The sequence below is a fragment of the Pygocentrus nattereri genome, chromosome 3 (assembly GCF_015220715.1).
Source record: "Pygocentrus nattereri isolate fPygNat1 chromosome 3, fPygNat1.pri, whole genome shotgun sequence".
Lineage (NCBI taxonomy): Eukaryota > Metazoa > Chordata > Actinopteri > Characiformes > Serrasalmidae > Pygocentrus > Pygocentrus nattereri.
Window position 1 is genome coordinate 18,316,251 of NC_051213.1, and position 20,201 is coordinate 18,336,451.

At 39.5% G+C, this 20,201-nt stretch overlaps 3 protein-coding genes, 1 long non-coding RNA gene and 1 other non-coding gene across 5 annotated transcripts; 2 read left to right on the plus strand and 3 right to left on the minus strand.

Moving 5' to 3' along the window:
* Nucleotides 1-381: 381 nt before the first annotated feature.
* On the minus strand, nt 382-11,963 carry nop2 (NOP2 nucleolar protein homolog (yeast)). The gene is made up of 16 exons (XM_017700487.2): nt 11,821-11,963; nt 10,416-10,542; nt 10,089-10,128; nt 9,912-9,970; nt 9,547-9,809; nt 9,245-9,458; nt 8,913-9,112; nt 6,904-6,993; nt 6,724-6,811; nt 6,454-6,594; nt 5,720-5,859; nt 5,407-5,496; nt 4,909-5,031; nt 1,947-2,044; nt 1,685-1,821; nt 382-1,597 (listed from the first exon to the last, which is right to left on the minus strand). The coding sequence occupies exons 2-16, from the start codon at nt 10,519-10,521 to the stop codon at nt 1,128-1,130; spliced, it is 2,259 nt and encodes a 752-aa protein (XP_017555976.1). The 5' UTR covers nt 10,522-10,542; nt 11,821-11,963; the 3' UTR covers nt 382-1,127.
* On the minus strand, nt 7,121-7,260 carry LOC119263149. Its single transcript, XR_005130155.1, has one exon. It is a non-coding gene; the product is annotated as a small nucleolar RNA SNORA29 (small nucleolar RNA).
* A 42-nt stretch (nt 11,964-12,005) lies between the features above and the next one.
* gtf3c6 (general transcription factor IIIC, polypeptide 6, alpha) lies at nt 12,006-13,153 on the plus strand. The gene has a single exon (XM_017700489.2). It carries the CDS (start codon nt 12,111-12,113, stop codon nt 12,684-12,686), a length of 576 nt encoding a protein of 191 aa, XP_017555978.1. The 5' UTR covers nt 12,006-12,110; the 3' UTR covers nt 12,687-13,153.
* A 2,294-nt stretch (nt 13,154-15,447) lies between these two features.
* On the plus strand, nt 15,448-15,800 carry LOC108429026. Its single transcript, XR_005130114.1, has 2 exons — nt 15,448-15,529; nt 15,646-15,800. It is a non-coding gene; the product is annotated as an uncharacterized LOC108429026 (long non-coding RNA).
* A 297-nt stretch (nt 15,801-16,097) lies between these two features.
* Nucleotides 16,098-19,044, minus strand: emg1 (EMG1 N1-specific pseudouridine methyltransferase). Its single transcript, XM_017700486.2, has 5 exons — nt 18,895-19,044; nt 17,639-17,740; nt 17,224-17,365; nt 16,632-16,840; nt 16,098-16,506 (listed from the first exon to the last, which is right to left on the minus strand). Exons 1-5 carry the CDS (start codon nt 19,042-19,044, stop codon nt 16,393-16,395), a joined length of 717 nt encoding a protein of 238 aa, XP_017555975.1. The 3' UTR covers nt 16,098-16,392.
* Nucleotides 19,045-20,201: the final 1,157 nt, after the last annotated feature.

The window sequence follows — 20,201 nt, forward strand, 5'->3', positions numbered from 1 at the left end:
AAATGTGATGCTGTATGTTTAGTTGGGTCAGGCTTGGACAGAAAAGTCTTGTACTGTATTTGAGGTCAAGTCTAAAATGTTTAAAAGCTCATGTTTATACCTACTGACTCTGAACATAAAGACTAAGACAATCACACTTAATCCAACTGACCGGGTTAACCAAGTATTTAAATGAATAAAAAGTAGAAAAGTTCAGTCCACCATCCTAGAGCTCAAAATCACAAGCCAAAACATGGCAATGCTGCAGACAGTACACTTTTTTTTTAGATTTAACAAATAGGGCAGATGATATACATCTCGTACACAGTTATTAAAGCCAATCACCCAGACCCAGTGTGGCTTTTGTTACCGATTTAGCTGGTTTTATATAAATCATCAATCTACTTTTGCACCAAACTTTATTTTGCCACTGTAATAACATCAGGGACAACATAAACCACGAGAAAACATTTGAAACTGCAGGCGTTTTTCCACATCCATTCTGTAAAGTGTGGCAGAACAAACATTCAGATCCAGATCCATACAGAAAAATTGGGGTGGGCAATATGACAATATTTTATTTATCATCATGATAAATTATTTCACAAAAAATGGTTTTCTGAAGATATTGATATCGTCAGTACCTCAACATTTACTGCCTACATGTTTTGTTACAAAGTGCGCCTGGTTTATTGGATTTAGTGCAGTCTAGATGGTAAAAATCATTATAGTTATAGGTTTATAACTACTAAGAGTTTATGAAGCATGACAGGCAATATTTTGTGCAGTCCAACTTATCAAATGTCGGAAAAACAAAATATTATGAGGTATATGACGTACCGTGAAAATGTCTGTATTACGATAGAACATTTGTGTCATATCGCCCACCCTTATAGAAAAATACTAAATTTGTATTTACATACTGTCCTTCACAATATACTTTGTTTGATCTGAACATATATGGTGAAAGTCCAGAGTTTAGTTCATTCTGAGGCATATGGACAGTCTTTGCAAGTGTCCAAAAGGCTGAAAGACACTAGAGGTTAACTGGAGAGTATCTGCCATCCCCCTGCCCTCACCAGGATCATGCAGGTTTGAGAGCAAGAGAGAGCTGCTGTCATATGTGTTCTGAGGTAATGTGACTAATTCTATTGTCCAGCATCCTGTTTCCTCAGCATCTTTTTTAAGGTCATAAATTTGTTTTTTCCCATTCTACTTTTTTGCAAGAGGTTCTTCCTCTTCTTTTTGATCGTTTTCTTCAGGAGGCTCTTCTCCTTTTTCTCTGTTATAGACTTTTTTGTTGTCTCTCCATCCACTTTTAGGATTTGGAGTTTTTTCTTGGTTTTGCCATCCTCCTTGGAATCGTCTTCATCCATTTTGACCAATTTCTTCTTGGGGCCATCAGCTTTTATCTGTTTACTTTTTACTTCTGGCTTGCTCTGGGAAATGGGTTTTTCTGTTTCGCTGTTGCTGGTAGTCTTTGATCTTTGCTTGGTCTCTGTTGCTTTTCCCTGAGGCATAATTTTATTCTGTTGCTTAGTTTTGATATTTGCTGGTTTTGTGTTTGTCTCCTCTGATGTAACAGAAGTGTCTGCTTCAGCAGGCTGCTCTTTCTCTTCTATGGAGATAAAGAGATTAAAAATCATGAGTAAAGATGCAATTGCATGGATCAGTTTAACCTGAAAACAAAAACCCTCCATCTTACCACTATCTGCAGGTGCAGTGGGGATGATGTTAGAAAACTTCTTCAGCTTTGCCACAAAAAAGCCATCCATGTTGTGAGAGTGTGGGTAGAACCTCCGAGTAAGCTTGAGTGAAGGATGGAATCGTCGCTCTTTAAATCTGTGGAGAGAACTCTTTAGTTTCCACAGCTTCAAATCTTAACCGTCTTAAACGTGTTATGTGCGTTTAGGAAAAGGTTACAGGCATGTATGTTCTGGCAGGAACATTATGTGCGAGTACATTACCTGGTGAAGCCCTCTTTGCCAAAGTCCAATCCTGTGGGAACCAGTTTAACGTTTCTCTTCTTTAAGGCATAGTCCACCACCCACTCATTTTCCTCCGCCTAAAAACGCACAACACCATTGTTTTTGTCACTAATTTTACTACACGTACACAGACTCATAGATCATTAAAACACTGCACAATCTGTTCAACCTGTAAATAAAAAGAGTGTCATGACACTTCAGTATATGGATTATGTGACTGTAGTATACATAGACATACAGTTAGCATTACTGTAAGTATTTAATAAAATTCATTATTATGGTGACTTTTTTTTTTTTTTGAAGAAAGCAAAGGAACTCCTTGTAAGACTAATCAATGTGTTACAGCGAACATTCTTTTCAGAATGAATTGGCTAAAGCTGGCCAAGATAGACAATGCGCAAAATCATCATTCATTAGCGCATATTGGCCTTTAGGAAGCTTAGGCAACAGAAAGAGAATAACAATACTGTAACAATGGTACTCTCAGAATGGAACCTAACCAATACAAACTAAGAAACATTTTATTTTATAAAACTACGGTGTAGGTCACTATTCCTCTTATTACTCTATTGTGTCAGTTGGTGAAGCAGAGTTGCTGCCAGGCTGCTTGACAGCAGTACTGGCTCCTGCTTGTGCTGAGGGAAGGCAGGTTTGGAAGAGGACTCTCTAAAAGGGATTCTCTTGCCTAGTAAAGAGAGATGACCACGTGAGAGAGCCAACTACCAACTTGTTCATGGACTTCATGAAAGGTAGTTTTCAGTTATTGTTTCTGATTTGCTGAAATATAGTTCCAGTCAAACATGTGCAAATGCCTATTCACTGAAGGGATTTCCTTGTTTATAATATTTTTCACTGCAGCTTTTAAATAATCAATAAGCTTCCCAATTATGAACCAATTTCTATGGAATTATGCAGTGACCAAGTGTTAAACCTCCTCTATTTAGATTCTTTTAAGCAGTCCCCCTTTGCCTTGATGCAGCTTTGCACATTCTTGGCTTTCTCTCAAGCAGCTTCAGGAAGAGTCACCTGGGGTGATTTTCAAAGGAAGCCATGTTCTCAGTCCCAAAGACAGATTAAAACTGCTGTTCAGTCACCTGTCTTTTCCCCCAGCATCAGGGACATGGCTACACTGGCTATAGCATCTATGCCTGTATTATATACAGATTTTAGGTATTATTTCAAACCAATCAAGACGGCCCACATGTTTCATCACGTTCTGATAAAAACCCAGTCCTAATCTGGCATAACAAACATCCATCTGATTTTATATCGTTTTGTCAAAATGTCTTAAAGGTTATGGAAAAATTAGAGCCTATGAAACATTCAATCATGTGTGTCCAAACCTTGAACATGTACTATAAAGCTCTACCATTTCACCCACACTGGTCTTTCAGTGTGTATTCCTGAGCACCCACTCAGGTTCCTGGACAGGGTGACATGCCCCAACAGGATTGCCGTCACTATGAGAAAGGACCAAATTTGCGTCACTCTAAGCTCTTTCAAGCAGTTGTGACCTATTAATCTCTTCAAGTGGCTTTGCGATTTCTGGCATAGGTCACTGACTTTACACCAAGTCAGCTTCACATTACTCTTACTGTGGGATGCAGCTAATTTGTGCATCAAGTTCTGTTCTCTCTGTCATGCAGCAACTCACATCTGCAAAACTCAAACTCGCAGCAACCCCCGATGCTTTTTCGACCTTAAGGTAGGGGTTTGGCGATCTGCAAGTACCAAAAGCTGTCTGCATCCTAGCACTATGCTTTCTGAAAGCTGAGCCTCATTTTTTATATATATATATATATATATATATATATATATATATATATATATATATATATATATATATATATATATATATATATATATATATATATATATATATATATATATATATATATAAAATATAAAAATCTCAATATTAGGGCTCTTGGGTCTTTCGCTTTCAGATGGAAGGCTAGAGATCTCCTGTGAAGATAAAACTGTCCTTTTAACAAACTCAAGTATGCCAAGTAATATTTGGACAAAATGAGTTTTTCATGGGAAGGTAGTGTAATGTAATTACAACAATCATTTTAGTCCCATCTGAGTCCTCCAAGTCAGTGAAGAAATAACCCCAGGTCATTTTAACACTGGGCAAACTGTCATGTTACATATACCTGTGGAAAGAGTTTTCTCCCTTTCGTTGAACCTTTGTATTTCTTCTTTGTGGCCCAAACCAAACAGAAATGTAAATGGACTATAATTGCGCCAACACTTTATATAAACCACAAGTATAAATTTTAGCTGTACATGTATGGACGTGATTAATAGGGTAGTTATTAATGCTTGAACTCTGCTCATTAAAAAGCTGTACTACACATATTTTTTTCTGTGTATACTTGCTGCATTTAGCCTTTTCACTCTCAGTTTTCATCAGCTGGTGAAGGAATCTATTTAGATTGCGTTGACATACACTACTAGATTATGCTAAAAAAATAATTCTAATATTTGAAATGCTCTGATTGGTCTGACACGTGATCAGGAGGAACACAAATTTACTCTCAACTGACAACTCGGACTTCCCCAGAATCTACAGACTAGAGTAAACCTGCAATGACATACTTTTTTTTTTAACTTTGTTTTACTTTCTGTAGAGTGATGACCTGAGCCTCGCCACAAGCATTTCAATGGATGAATGTCCTGACATGTGTAAATAACAAAAACTTGAAACCTCTGAAAATCAGGGTGAATGTCATGTAGTAAAATTTCAGCTTAAAGGCTGAGAATGTAGACACCAGTCTGCCACCATAACCTTTCTGAACTACTGTTCTGCTATGCGTATTGTCAAGCATCAGTCCCTAAAGTCAGCAAATAACATCCAGGGAAACATCTTTGTTGTATGCTCCCTTTCACTTACTGGGTCACTGTCATAATCGGTGTTGAATTCAGCTGAATTGCTTACCATAACGGAACAGGTGCTGTAGACGAGGTAGCCGCCAGTGTGTGAGTCAGCGTTGACAGAGTCAATGGCAGCCAGAATAAGCTCCTTTTGTAGATGAGCTGAGCGCAGAATATCTGTCTCATCCTAAGAGTAAGGGGACAAAGAGAGACCTATAATAGGTGAGAATACCTGAAACTTTAACTATTCTAATAATTAGGACCTGCAAACTGCAGAGCTCTGTGGTTGCATTAGCCTTCCTCTGTCAGAATCCTGATAATTGGATTTTAATCATAGAAAACCATGTAAAAGCCACAGTAGGTACATCAATGTACCATCCTCAAAGTGCAGGAGTTTTTTTTCAATGGGAATGTGAGAGTTTGTAAAAGGTCAGTTTCTGCCAAGAGCAGCTCACTCACCATAAACAAAATCAATATAATGCTCGCAAACTGTCAGGAACTACACTTTAATGAACATCACAGTGACAATCCCTCAATACATCATACATTTTTAAAGTACTACCTTGCTAGTTTTTACTGCTGGGTCTTTGGAGATGACCCCTGTGCCAGAGCAAGGAGCATCCAACAGCACCCTGTCAAAACCTCCCATAACCTGTTGTGCAAAAGAAACATCTTCAAGTTAGGAGGACAAGAGTTCATGCATGGCATAGCAGAATGTACTATAAAGAAGTCAGGATGCTCAATGAGGAAAAAAAAACTCCTGAAAACAAATGCAAAAGAATGGTTATGGAGAGAGTAAAGATAAGGAGAAAGGAGGGAAGCAAAATGAGGGACTGTTGAAACGTCAAGCTTGGACAATAAATACAGAAGCAGACCTTGGGGAACTGTCTGCCGTCGTAGTTACAGATGATGGTGTTGATGACTCCCAGTCGATGGATATTCCCTACAACACTCTTCAGTCTGTCTGTACTGGCATCATTTGCGACTATTACACCTGTGTTTCTCATCAACTGGGCTAAAAAACACACAGTACAACAAAATCAATACACCAATACAGTCCAAAGCTCAGGTAAAAATAAATATCAAATTTTTGTTTCTGATTAGATTTTGCATGTGGACATATGTCTGTGTGTCTGCCCTGCGATGGACTGGGAAACCATATTAAACGTATTCTACATAAGTAGGTTGGTTTGTTTGTTTAAACTGAGGGGCTGGCCAACAAAGAATACCGTTGCCATCAGAATCTCTCCAAATGACAACTACACACAACAGAAAAAATATTACTAGTAACGTAGGTTAATTTGATCGATGTCGTTTTGGGGCATTTCTAATGGCCTATTCATCATTAAACTGTCAAAAGGAAAAGGACAACTGGACTTTAGAATAGCTGGAATTACGTAAAACCATTTACATAAATGTATTATGACCAAAAAGTATAAAGAAATGGCTAGAATATATGATACTATAATCTAAAGCCTATGTTTAGCATTCATTTAGCATGCACTTAAATGCAAAAAAATATATATTTACCAAAACAATTTTACAGTCCTGAAACAGCCAGAGTTGTTAAATAGGATTTACTAAACAATCAGGACATGAGAGTTCTCACCCATATAAGTGGTCTTGCCTCCTGGAGCTGAACTCATGTCCAGCACGGTCTCCCCCTCCTGGGGAGACAACGCCATTACAGGCAGCAGTGAGGAAGCTCCCTGCAGCATGTAGTGGCCAGCTAAATATTCAGGAGTTGCACCTGAAATGGACAAAAATAAGTTAGCACTTAACAAATTTTAGCACATTAAAAAAACAAAACACAAAAAAAACACACACACAACATACTAGGAAAATGCTACACCACTAGAGAATAGCCATATAGACTCACCTATAGGAACAGAAGAGTCAAAGATGACCAGGCCCACTTTAGACCACTTCCCCAGAGGATCTAGATTTACACCCCTATTGATCAAAGCCTGTGTGAACAGAAAATGGTTTAATTAAACAACATGTATTTGTTTCTCTTTCTATTTCTTAAAGATTTCTGAAAGTGGTACACTTTTTTTACCTGAGCCAAGTCTCTTCTCCTGGTTTTAAGGGTATTGGTCCTAATGGTGACAGGCCTCTGGATTTCGTTGGCCTCCAGATAATCGACAAGCTGAATTGAAAACAGAGGCATGCAGCATGCAGTTTTTAAAAATAATAATAAAGTATAAAAATATTTCCCTATTCAATCAACATTTCCAACTAAACTTCATAAAGCACTCCACAATTTGTAGCTTCTGTTACAAATGTGCTGTCAATACATATAGAGGCAGTGGGTGTGGCCATCTACCCCTTCAGACTTTGACAAACAGTTTATCTACCCTGTTAGCATAGCCACACATCCTGAAATGAGGCAGATGGGTGGTACTAAAACAGGAATTCAGGCTTTTAATCATAAATTAAGAACCTTAACAACTAGACGATTGTAACAGCTGCATTATTATCCTAGTTAAAGGGAGAGACAATTAAAATTGTCCCATTTCTTGAACACTCACCATGAACAGGACGTATTACAAGTAGTAAATAAAGCAAGTGAGCTTACAAGCACTTACTGATAAAGAGAACAAATCTAACAGTTCAATCCATTTCCCATAAGAACATTTACATTTTCAAACATATTACATCCTAAGGTTTATCATTCTGTATTTGCACAAAAAAAACAAAAAAAAAAAGAATAAAGAAAAAACAATTTCATATTGTGCTATAGGAGTAAACAATGGAGACAGGTGCCTGCTGATAGGTCCTGGGCATTTTAAGGGAGTAAAATCATTTTTCTGCATGGAAGCCGTTAAGATTAAACTTGCTAGACAGTGCCTTCTCAGCATATTTTGGAATGATGTGAACCCCGATATTTAAACAATGGTTGGTATAGTGTAGTGAGTAACACCTCTGCCCTCAATGCTGTAGACTGGGGTTCAATCCCAAGCACCCTACACTATACCAAGAAGAATCCTTGGGCAAGACACCCAACACTGCCTACGTGTAAAATGTATTATAAAATTAATTGTAAGTTGTTGAAAAAGGTTTTAACTAGGTTTTAGATGAAACAGAATTTAAAGTCCTGAGAGAATCTTTACGAGAGAAGAATTTACTTGCCAGTTTTACTAATGCTAACCATACACTAGACGACTCTGAGAAGAATCCAACACCCTCTCATATCTAAAGATAATGTTACAGCTTTAGGTCACAGACTATGATTTTGCAAAGACTGAAACTTGCAGGGTCACTGTTTGCAAGACTGCAACTATTTAAAGTTTATTTCCCATCATGCACTCAGTAGAAATTTACAAGCAGATAAACCCTTTCTTTCCACTATATAGTGACACAGATGGGGGGAAAAACACTGGCTGCACATGTAAAGATCCAGGGCTCAGCCCAGTTCACTGTAGAACTGTATATTCGGGCCGATCATCATCCAGATTTTCTTAATTCTTGGGTACGATGAACTAACCACGCTTGTTTTTAAAAGCAGATTTGCCTTTTTTTCCCCTGAAATTTCAGGCACACACATACATACACATGCGCTCGCCTGCTCTCAGGTGCACCCTGGCATGTCACCATTTGCACAAGCCAAGACTTAAAACTTACAATAATATTATACATGCATTAAGACAGGAAAAAGACTGATTTAAGACAGCAATCCTGACCACCTCACCCTAAACAATCAAGATGAGGTGAGCGCAACGCAACTCTAGCAAGACTCTCATGATTTATTTTCCCAATAAATTTTCGCCCCAATTTAGTAATTTCCAATTCCACCTGCTAGTTAGCACTCCCCAAATCACATGATACTACCAACACTAGGAGGGTGAAGGCTAGCACGGTTGGGGGGGGGGGCATCCTCCCTACCCAGAGAGAGTGAGGCCAATTGTGCTCTTTTGGACTCCTGCCTATGGAAGGCTGTAGCATCACCAAGGACCAAACTCGCAATCTCCTTGAGCCAACAGTGAACTTCAGTCTTTAGTGTGTTGTAGTTTTGCATAACTAATAATTTTTAAGAAGAATATGTCTCCCTATCTTATATACACATACCTCAGAGTGTGGGAACAGATCCATGAGTTTACCCATAAGGAATGCATTGTAGCTGTAGTAGGTGCACAGGTCAGCCTTCAGCAGGGAAACATACTCTGTTCTCTCTTTCCCCTCCTCTCTTTTCTCACTGAAGTGTGACAGCACATCCACATTGTCTTTGATCCTCTGGTGGATGCTCTGCAGGTCTACAGGTAAGAGTCCTACACAAGAAACAAGGAGAGATATTAATAGGAAAAGGTCAAATACATGCTATGATAAACAGCCTGGGGTCAAAGGAATCTGTAAAAGGCTGTTTTGTTTTTTTAAATGTCAGGCAATTCAGAATGACTCACCCTCCTTCTCTCTTTCTGCTGCAGCAGGGAGTTTAAATCTGTCCACCCCATCCAAATTCACCTGCACCGTGTCCTCATCTTCCTGCTCCTCATCCCCCTCTTTGACAATCATTTTTTCATCTTCACTGTCCTCATCCTCCTCCTCCTCACTCTCTTGTGCTGTGGCTTTTTGGCGTTTTTTCTGTTTTCTGGCAGCTCGTTCAATAGGCAGTAGCTGAAGAAACAAAAGTGTTGGAATATCAAAACTCAGACAAATCACAAGTTAACACTTCGTATGTCTTCAGTGAGCAACATTTACATACCTCCTCTCCATCACTGTCTGCTCCCTCTTCCTCTCCTTCACTGCTGTCCTCCATTGCTCCATAGTCATCAACCATTTCATCGTCATCATCTTCGTCACCATCATCACTTGCCTCTACCTCTTCTTTTTCTCCTTCTTCCAGGTCCTCCACAACATCTTCCTCTTGCTCCCACTCACTGTCACTATCCTCGTCCCCTTCTGATTGGTTGATTTTACGTTTTCGCTTTGCTGGTGTTAGCCATTCGCTATTTTCATCAGAAAAACCTTGATATGATAAAAAGAAATATATTTGGATGAAAATACAATTTATCCTTCTCCAACAATGGGAAAATGCAACTCCTGTGTAATTCAGACTTTCGTTTGTACCTTTCTTAGGCTGTATTTCCTCCTTGGGTGTCAGAGCAACTTGGACTCTCTTCAAAGCACTGCACAATATCAGTAAATGAACAAAAGTCTTACTGTAAACATTATAACAAATATATTGTCATAATCAAAGAGAAGAAACACTAGCATTGGTTTAAAGTGATTTAAAGTTTATCTTACCGTTTTCTTGCTCTGCTGGAGAGTTTTTTAGGCCCATCCTCTAAAAGAATTAACATTGAGTTTAAATTAAGAATGCAAGGCCATTTTTGTATTTCGACAACAATTAGGGCTAAATTAGAATATTCAATTATTTTTTCACTTGAAAACAAACTATTACAACCTGACATGAACATGCATTTCATCTTCATTTTTCATCCAAAAATCTTTTAAAATAGAACTGACATTTCATAACACTGCATGCAAAGCTAGTTACATTTAAAATGCAGCCAAATAGTAATTTGAACTGTTCTTTGCATCTACAATGTATAGGTCCAGAGTTCTCCATACCATCCACCAGAAATTTGGCCAACTCTGTCTCTGCCCCTTTCTGTTTCCTGGCCTTTCTTCCAGGTCCACGCTTCACCTTGTTGGTGGGGTCAAATTTCCTGCCCATCACCGACCCTGCAGAAGTTCCCTGAAATGAAGAATGGAAAAAAACAGTTGATGACAAATAGCCGCTGACACTTTGGTTTGAAAATGAGTGGATATGAAAAAGTGAACAGTTTCATTCCAAAACAAACAGAACACTTTACTATAGAATTTTATTCTTTGTTGTTGACTGTGGGTTATACATATACAGGAAATATCAATGCTATATTAATGTTTAATACCACTTTTAAAGCAGTAAGAACAAGCTTTCAATTATACATCAGCTTTTTATCTTCTCAAAAACTTTATTATATCCAAGATCGTAACAAATGGATATACAGCCTTTTAAAACCTTCAACTATACACACATAGGCATAACAGCAAGGGTTGTAAGGTTACATAAACAGTGGAACAGTTTCCATTTGAAATAAACGCTTAATGCTGTGGCTGTGCCTGCAGAGTTCTGCTCTTTTTCACCGTTTCTGAAAGAGGGTATTCAAGCCCATTTCACCCACTGGAAAAATATATACACATAGCAAGTCATAAAAGGTTTTTCAGAATTATTGTATTTCATAATTATTGTAAGTATCGTATTGCATTGTACGGCATAGTTCTGTGTTCAACTCTGCTCCTTTTTTCTGGGTATCTACACTGACTTTTTGTTTCTAGCAGTATCAGAGCTCAGGACTAGCTTTCTCTCTAACCTATAGGTAACTAGCAAAGACACTTTCTCTAGACAGACAAAGCCCTTCTTGTAAGTCGTTCTGGATAAGAGCGTCTGCTAAACGCTGTAAATATAAATTATAATCTAACTCTCATATTTCTTACACAGCATCTCATTATTATGACGTACTGTCTACGTCTCATAAGTGTGACTTAGTATCTCAAACTTCTGACTTACTTTCTTTAAGGCTTTATATTGTTATTTCAATGGCAGAAACAGAGTAAGAGAGTGACATGTTGCACTGCTTTGAACATAATCGTTGACAAAACGCCCGAGATGCGAAAACGCAATAAATAAAGCGATCAAGACGAATCGAGTGTGAGAAAAAGCAGCTATTATAATTCCCCATTAGCAAGCACGGGCTAACTAACCATGCTGCTCGACCAAACCACAGCGAAGACAACGCTAACAATCAGATGTCGTTTATCTATCCATATAAACCAAAGCTTATCTCAGACTACAGTAAGATTCATCTCAATTTGCAGATTCAATAGAAAAATCTAGAAAAAACATCAATTCTCGTTATTTCATTAGCAAACTACTGATCTCACCGGTTTAGTGAAAACCGACTGAACACAAATCGCGTGATTTTCTACTCACCTCTACTTTCCTGGATTATTCCAACGCCGCGTCGGAATTAATTATATTATTTTACTACCAAAATGAAGCGATAATTCACCGTTTAAACCGCAGTAAACTCTCTCACACGTGAGTTCTACGTCGAACACGTTGAACTGCAGCGGAAAGACCAACGCGACCAACTTCCGCCGCACAGATATGACGAAATCAACAACATGTGGGTCCTCCTCCTCCAGCAGGACCTACCAGATGTGTCACATTCAGAGCGATAAAAACGGCGCTTCAGAAGACTCACAGAGGCCTAGTGTGCGATGGAGGACGAATGGGAGGAAGAGGAGCAGCTGGTGGTGGCCGAGCTGTCGGGTATGGTCGACTCGGACGTGCTGAGGAGGTGTGAGGGCTGGACTAAGGTGGTGGGTCTGGACAGCGAGCAGCCCGTCCTGCAGCTTGGTCGGTACGTGTTCGCCGGAGAGTACGAGGACGCTGTGGGAACCTGTGTGATCTTCCAGGAGGACTCGGGGGACCCCGCCTGCAGCCCTACGCTCAGATACAAGTGCCACACGGCCAAGAAGCTCATGCTCCAGAGAACCTTTCTCTCCGAGAGGAAAGAGGGGGAGTCCGGCTCGCGGGCCATCGAGGTGCTGTCTCTGAACGAGGGCGATGTGTGTGGGAGAGCAAGCACGGTGTGCCACTACGTGCTAGACCCCGCTGAGAAGGCGGAGGACCAAGGTCCCGGAATCAGCGACGAGTCAGACGCTGAAATGGCAGAGAGGGATCAAACGTCCACAAAACAGGACAGCATGCTGGACAGTAGCGAAGCAGCAGAGAACTACAGCCAAATAGTCGAACCGACACAAGCTGAGGAACACCAGGGCCAAGGACCCTGACTGAAGAACACCAGGGCCAAGGACCCTGACTGAAGAACGCCAACGGCGACTGAAATATGTCCTGAACGTTTGTTAGTGGAGTGTTTGTAAAAAAAAAACGTCAATGCGAACAGAAATGATGCTTCTTTACTACTCACCCAAAAAGATGTTTTTTTCAGGTGTTCTTTAGTAAATGCAGTGGTTCTGTTTAGAGCTATGAGTTCTAGGTAGAACCATTTCATGAAATTTTTCACATTGATGGAGAATGAGTGGAGATGGAGAACCTTTTTGAAAACGATTCTGTATAGCACCACTTCACCATGTAGAGAACCATATAAGCATGCAAATGGTTCAGTGTAGAACCATCGCCTTTACTTAAAAAAAACCTGGAAAAAGTGAATAGGCATGTGGATATATTTTTGTATATGCGGTTATTATAAGTATTTTTGATATACACTTATGATGCATAATAAATACGTTTATAAAGAGGTCGAATCCCTGAGCATGAGGGGAGGGGCAATTGCAAAGAGGGCTGTGGCCCTTAAATCTTATACTGACTCTTATCTTATAAGAGTCTTATACTCATATACTGACACAAACGTACACCCTAATTCCTTCCTACTTGTCTGATCTTCCCTGCCTCATAAACCCACTCCTAGTCTCAGGTGGTCCTCAGTTAATTTCAGTGGTGGACGAAGTACACAAATCAAGTACTTGAGGTAAAGTAGAGATACCCAAGGTAAAATATTACTCCAGTAAAAGTAGAAGTCCTTAGTCTAGACCTAAACATGAGTAAAAGTACAAAAGTATTTGCCTTCAAATGTACTTAAGTATCAAAAGTAAAAGTACTAAAAGAGTAATTATGACTCTAATGTCCTGTGATCATTTTTGTAACAAGATTCGTTTCATGAATTCATTTCAGGTGAAAGTCCTCCAGTGTCTCTCTTGATAAACCAGTCTTTTAATAGAATGTCATTAATTAGTGAAGCTGATGTCTATTAAAATGATCATAAGCACAAAACACTGAAGGTAAACAGTTTCCATCAGGGAGAACCGAGTGGCTCTGACATCACTTTTTACAAACAAGCAAAGTTTCAGTTTAAGATTACTTTGTAAATTAGTTACAAATAGAATAATTACTTCTTTGTGAACCTGAGTTTAAAACAAGTTTTCCTTTACTGTATTGATCTGTCGGTCTCTGCTAACAAACATAAACTAACCGAAACTAATTTACTATAAAATGAAAGTGTTTGTATGAATTCAGAAATAAAGAAACATGCCAGTCACGACTGCATATGTGTACATATTTCTATATTGTGGTTTATTTACACAAAGTTAGTTAGTTCATCATCATTTATTTACCGTTTAAGTTTCTGTCTCGGAGCTTTTAGACGCATTACGCTCTTCGGCCGTCTGGTTCCTGTCACAAGCACTGTGAACAATTCGGACCTAGCAAGTTTCTCTAGAAGAAAGCAATTGACTGATCAATTAAACGTCGAATCACCCTCAGTGAAAGTTTACATCTTAAACATGCAATTTTGCAGAAATTGAGAATGACTGAATTCCCCTTTACGCCATACCTGAGCACGCCCGTTTGGCTCGTGCAGCTATTCTAGAATGCCGCTTCCAAATCTCCCAGTTTGTTTGTAAACAGTCAACCGATTTCCGCAGCTTCTGTAAAAGCTTAAGCTGACCCAGCAACCAAAAAGTGCTTGGGTTCGAGTCCAAAAGGTCTTTGTCTTCGGGGTTAGCAGTGAAACATGTCGAAAGCAGGCGGTAAAAGGCGAGCAGAGAGTGATGCGGCGCGGAGGCGGACCAAGCCGAGCGTTAACGGCCGCCCAGAAAGGAGCACAGGGCCGCTGAAGGCGGTGGGAGGCCGCGGACTAGGAAAAGCAGGAGCCAAGCGCCTCGGGCAGATGCTGAAACGGGTCATTCAGGATGATCGTAACAGCAAAGGAAAGGAACCTGACCAGTTACCAAGTCAGTACTTAATTAACTTCATTTTTTATCTTTGAAAGATCAAAATCGCAGTGAAGCCCGTATACTTGCCAACCTTGAAACTCAAACTGCGGGGTTAAATAATAAACTAATTATAAATCTATAGTAATTTATTACCTAAATTACAATAAACAGATATTCGGTCACCACTTTTCAAATGTGGGGCTTTCTGGACGTTCATATTTGGATTTTATTTTATACAACTTTCTCAATTATGGGATCACTTAACGTTATAGCTGTTCATCACTGAACTTTTCTCAGTTATTTACACCTATGAAGTATTGGCATCATGTTAGAATCATTTTATAAATATTTTTGCTACAAAACTTTGAAAACTGATTCCAAATATACACAGCTTTGAACACCAGCTTGTTTTCTTCCCTGAAACTGAGTAAATGAATTAATTTCCTCCTGTCTACGTTAAGACCAGTACTGTGCCCTTTTAACAGACCCTCAGTGTAGCCCACTAAGAATGTAAAAGGTACCAATTACATCACTAAGAAGTCTTATAGAAACCTGAATAAGAATAATAACCCAAATTGTACTTCAAACATTTCTTTTAATCAGCCACTCCGATTCGCCTTTTGAAGCACAAAGCCCAAACCATAGTCCAGACACCAGTCTCTAAGGGAAGGATACAAGCAGCTGTCCCTCAGGTCTCCTCCCTCATTCTGGAGGTGATTTCCCAGTGCAAGCGTCGAGGAGGCATGTCTATGCAGGAACTCAAGCAGGCCCTGGCAGCAGGTGGCTATGATGTGACCAAAAACAACGCCAGAGTGAACCTGGCCATGCAAAGCCTGGTCAGAAAAGAGACCATAGTGCAAACTGCAGGACAGGGCACCTCTGATTCCTTTAAAATTAACAAGGTAATAGCAGTAAATAGCATGTCATTCTCAGTTAGACTAAATTTTTTTAATAAAGCCATAATTGTACCAGCCTGTATATAAATTTTTTTCTCTGTTCTACCTATTTCATGTTAAAGAAACCAACAGCTGAGAAAAGTGGGAGGATAAGAGCAAAGAGGAAAATGGATGCAGAAAAAAAGTCAGCAAGCAAAAGGCCTAAACCAGCAAGAAAACATAATAAAGCAGGGCAAAAACAGCAACTGAAAAGGGCCACAACTGCAGTTCTGAGCCCCAAGATGGTTAAAAAAGATGTCAAAGCTCAGGCTCAAGCAAGGAAGAACGCTAAAGACACACAGAAAGCTGTCACCAACACCAAACGTAAATCTCAACGCAAGGTAGTTCATTCAAGGTAGAAACTAAAACTGGACGACGGTCACATTTTAAGCATGGGATTGTCAGCTTTGCTTATATCAATCACCTTAAGTCATTGCTTGAATAAGGCATCAGCTCATTAAAGACTGAACAATGCAATATGTATGTTAGTGGTGCAGTTATTTTTTCCACATAAACTAGCATCACATCATCAGAGTAAAGAAAATACTTAAAATTCAGGTTTATTATATGTAAACTGAAAATATTCCATATTTTGAATATGAATGAAAAATTACACAAACTAATTCAGAAAGCATTATTTCTGTGGGATGTCCAGAGAAGGCATATGCTGAGTGATGTGCTGTTATAAGTGTACAGCTCTCAGATATGACACTAGCACAATTAATAATGCTCAGCTTCAGATAAAAAGGAGTGAATAGTTGCATTACAAGTGTCCACAGAATGCACACTTTGACCTAAAGTCCAAGGCCCTGGTTTATTTCTTTTTTTGGTCACAACACCCTCCAGACCTCTTCAAAGGCAGAGCACATTTTGGCGCACGTCAGGGCAGCAGACAGAGGGTAGTTACTGATGGACACAGTCTTTTCTGTGTAGTCCACATTAACCTGGAACAAAAGTCAAAAGAGGCAGCGCTTTGTGAGCTCTTAACACAAGGAATACAGTCAACACAATGCAAACAATAACACAAGATAGGTGAAATTGTAACCTATTTGTGTGATGTCAAACTTACTGCTCCATGTGCAAAAGCCCCTATAACAACAGCAGCAGGACCATCTTTAGGGACGATGGTTCTGGGACAGATTGCGTCTCCTGCTTTGAAAGATGTGGCAAAACGTGGACAGCCTGGAGGCAGGTGGTCTGAAACTGGGTTTTTAATCAGTCTTAGCAAGCGCTGAGGACCATCAGCTGCTCTGACACTAAGCTTATGCAGGAGCTGCACTGGGAGGAGAAACAGGAGAAAGGAACCAGAGGGTTAGTGTGGCTGTGAAAATAAAAACAATTTTGTTTCCTAGGGAAGTTCAATTTCTACTCTAATCCACACAAACAATTAAACCAGCTAATAAATGTCTTGAAGGGCATCTAAAACTGGAGAACTCTAACATAACTCATAACTCTAACTACATAACTCTAATGCAAAACCAAACAAGCATAATTCAGATGACAAACATGTCTTCACCACCTGACTGTTTGGGGTAAGAGGGAGAATTGTGTGAATTTTATTTTGTGGTGAATGATTTCTCAGACAACTACTCAGACAGTTATCAAGATTGTCCCTTGATTGATCTGGAGCTTTATCGGTTGTACTTCATGCAGTAATTTACCCATAAGTCCACAGAAGCGAGGGAAGGTGCGCGGAATCCGTGTTTGAGGATTGATCTCGATGAGAGCATTCTTTTCTGTGTGAATGTATACTTGCAGCAGTCCTGCTCTGTTCAGCGGACTGTCCATTAACATAAGCAGGCACTGAATGAGAATAAATACAGAAATATTTTAAGAACAGCACTAACACAATCAAATACACCACAAACCAATAACTTATTCCAACACAGAAATCTTATCAATGTAAAAAAAAAAAAAAATAATAATCAGATGTAGGACAGGCTTCTGAACACAGATTAAGCATAACAGTCAATAAATAAAGTCAGTTAAAACGTACATCGTGTGTTTAAAGAAACAGTCCTTAAAATGTTAAATTATACTGTATAATAATATAATTTTATTGTACAAGAGGCCTACCTGATGTGCGATATCCGGCCGAACATTGCCAGGGTCCCTTCCATTTTTTATTATCATATTCTTGTGCTGGTCGCAGTTCAGCAGCTCAAATGTTTTACCAACCTTCAAGAAAAAACAAGTGGTACATGGAGACAAAAAACTCGGATAAAATAACAAGGTAATTGTTCAGCATTATAACAATTATTAACAGCTTTAAATACTGTAGTGAATTAAAGCAGTGATGAATTAAATGCTAATACAAGCAATCAAATAACTACAATAACAATAAAAACACTAACATATTTATTCCCACACATTACAGTTTTGTCTGAAGCACCTATGCCTTGGAGAAGACTATGGTGAAGTTAGCTACGTATTCGCAGCTTCTGATTTGTTTGGCTACTCATTCACAATATCTTATTTATCTTATTTATTGGCTTAAGTTAGTTCCTTATTTGCGGTTTCTAATTCAGCGAATGATGGTACACTAAAGGTAGTGTTAACATTCACATTTTTGCTGTGCAGTCTCTATTTTTACAGACTTAGAGAGACTAATAGTGAAGGCATAGTAATGAATTATAAAAAATGTATACCATGTTCACCGTAGCAATGTAAATATAAAGAACATGACTATACGGTAACATTCAACTGTGAGAATATATGATGTCTCTTCAATTCGTTTATACTGTATAATTTCATAGCGATTAGTTTAAGGTAGAAGACTAAAGAAGCTATTCAGAGTTTTCCATGTTAGATTTCAGACTAATCTACATTTTGTCTGATTTAGATTTAATAGTATTTTGCAATCTCAGAATTAGTTAGCAAATGTGGCACAACGAGCAACAACGTAGTAAAAGAATAGGCTGCAATCGCAGAGGGGTTTATTTACATGAGTGAGACGAAAGACAGATTTTAAACATAGAACCAGTCTGTCCCTGTACGGAAAACCTGAATTTAGTCAGAACCAAACTAATTTAATACTTATAAAATAAGTGGCAACACAGAAAATTGGGCAGTGACGCACAAGGAGAAGCCGAAAATAAGCCTAGACGTTAACTTGGCTCACAGGTCCTGGTCCTGGAATATCCCAAAGCCCAGTGCGTTTCGTGATTTCCAGGCCGTAACGTACGCACTTCAGGTCAGAAAGAAGCCAAATATTTGAATCTGGTTTGTTTGTAGCAAGTAAAGTGCTGAAATGTGCAGGAAGGGGTACCAGGACCAGGTCTGTGGTCACTGCCTGATGCCTACTTCAGTAACGTTAGTCAGCTCTGTCTCACCTTTACGGTTTCCAGCGTAGCTCCTTCCAAAATAACAACTAATCGCTTCTCAGTCATTTTCTCGTGGAGGTTTCGCTGCTGTTTGGCTGGTTTGGGCTCATACTGGTCTAAATGCTCCAAGCCACGCTTCTGTCCTCCGTGAGCTGCCATCTTGGTTGGTTTTCGGACTGAGACTCGTCGCCTCAATTTTACGTCACATCAAAACAGAGGCGCTCGCCTCAACTTTTAAACGACGACAATACAAATACTTTAGAGAAGGACACGTCCCAGTCCGTTTAAATGACCACACGTCAAGTAAAATGTAACTACATTCTCAGTAAATTCCGTGTAAATCCGTGTATCATTCGTTCTTTTCATGTTCAATTGAGAAGCCAAAATCAGAAAATGATAAAAAACAATTCATTATTTCGTTTAGAAATTTGATACGAAAAATAACGGTTTGTTTTTGTACCCTTGATTCTCCTCAAATCAAAAATAGGAAATGAAAAAACGGACCAGGTGCCGACCTTGATTTTGATATTTAATTCCGAGAGAGAGTTAATCCTCTGCGTGCCGTGTGGCGGCCGGAGGTGGCAGCTCTCGTTATTGCAGGACCAGCCACTTCACCGGCCGTGTTATTAGCGACCGGTGTTACGTCGAATTCTGTGACCGTTCGGGGCGCTATTTTGCAGTTTCTGTTCACATGACAGTGTGTGAGTGACTGTCTGTGTCTGTGTGTCTGCCCTGTGATGGACTGGCGACCTGTCCAGGGTGTATCGTGCCTTTCGCCCGAAGACTGCTGGGATAGGCTCCAGCACCCCCCCGCGACCCTGACGGAGAAGCGGCTTGGAAAATGGATGGATGGATGGATGGATGTTCACATGACGGTCACAGAATTCGGTGTAACAACGGCTCCTGCCGCCTCTTCCGCCCGTCACCCGGCACACTCGAGATTAAATATCAAAAACCATAAAAAGTACGAAACACAAACCGTTATTTGGTTCTGTTATTGTAAGTAGAATAATCAAGAAATTTCATAGTTTCACAAACTACAAAAATTAGATAACAAACAATCAAAAATTAATAAGGGGGTCTTATTTTATTTATCCACATTGAAATTAACTGTCAATTAACTTCAACCTGAAATGAATGTGCAAAGCGCACATATTAGACATGTCAGACAGTCATGCCTTTACAATGCGTGTCTATCTAGCGCTCGTGCCCCTGCTGGTTATGTGAGACAGGCAGTGCTAGATAAAAAACAACACGAGGACGCGTCCCCGTTGTTCTCGCACGTCTCTGGGCTGTAAGGTCCTGTGTAGGTGTTT

What these genes read in the sequence shown, in the direction of transcription:
- emg1 (XM_017700486.2), bottom strand. Translation starts at nt 19,044, where the DNA reads ATGGCAGCTCACGGAGGACAGAAGCGTGGCTTGGAGCATTTAGACCAG. An exon ending in CTACGCTGGAAACCGTAAAG is followed by an intron (nt 17,741 to 18,894) that starts GTGAGACAGAGC and finishes TTTTTCTTGAAG; the next exon opens with GTTGGTAAAACATTTGAGCT. An exon ending in TCGCTTCTGTGGACTTATGG is followed by an intron (nt 16,841 to 17,223) that starts GTAAATTACTGC and finishes TTCTCCTCCCAG; the next exon opens with TGCAGCTCCTGCATAAGCTT.
- nop2 (XM_017700487.2), bottom strand. Translation starts at nt 10,521, where the DNA reads ATGGGCAGGAAATTTGACCCCACCAACAAGGTGAAGCGTGGACCTGGA. An exon ending in GGCAAAGAGGGCTTCACCAG is followed by an intron (nt 1,822 to 1,946) that starts GTAATGTACTCG and finishes TTCTCTCCACAG; the next exon opens with ATTTAAAGAGCGACGATTCC. An exon ending in CACTGCACCTGCAGATAGTG is followed by an intron (nt 1,598 to 1,684) that starts GTAAGATGGAGG and finishes TTATCTCCATAG; the next exon opens with AAGAGAAAGAGCAGCCTGCT.
- gtf3c6 (XM_017700489.2), top strand. Translation starts at nt 12,111, where the DNA reads ATGGAGGACGAATGGGAGGAAGAGGAGCAGCTGGTGGTGGCCGAGCTG.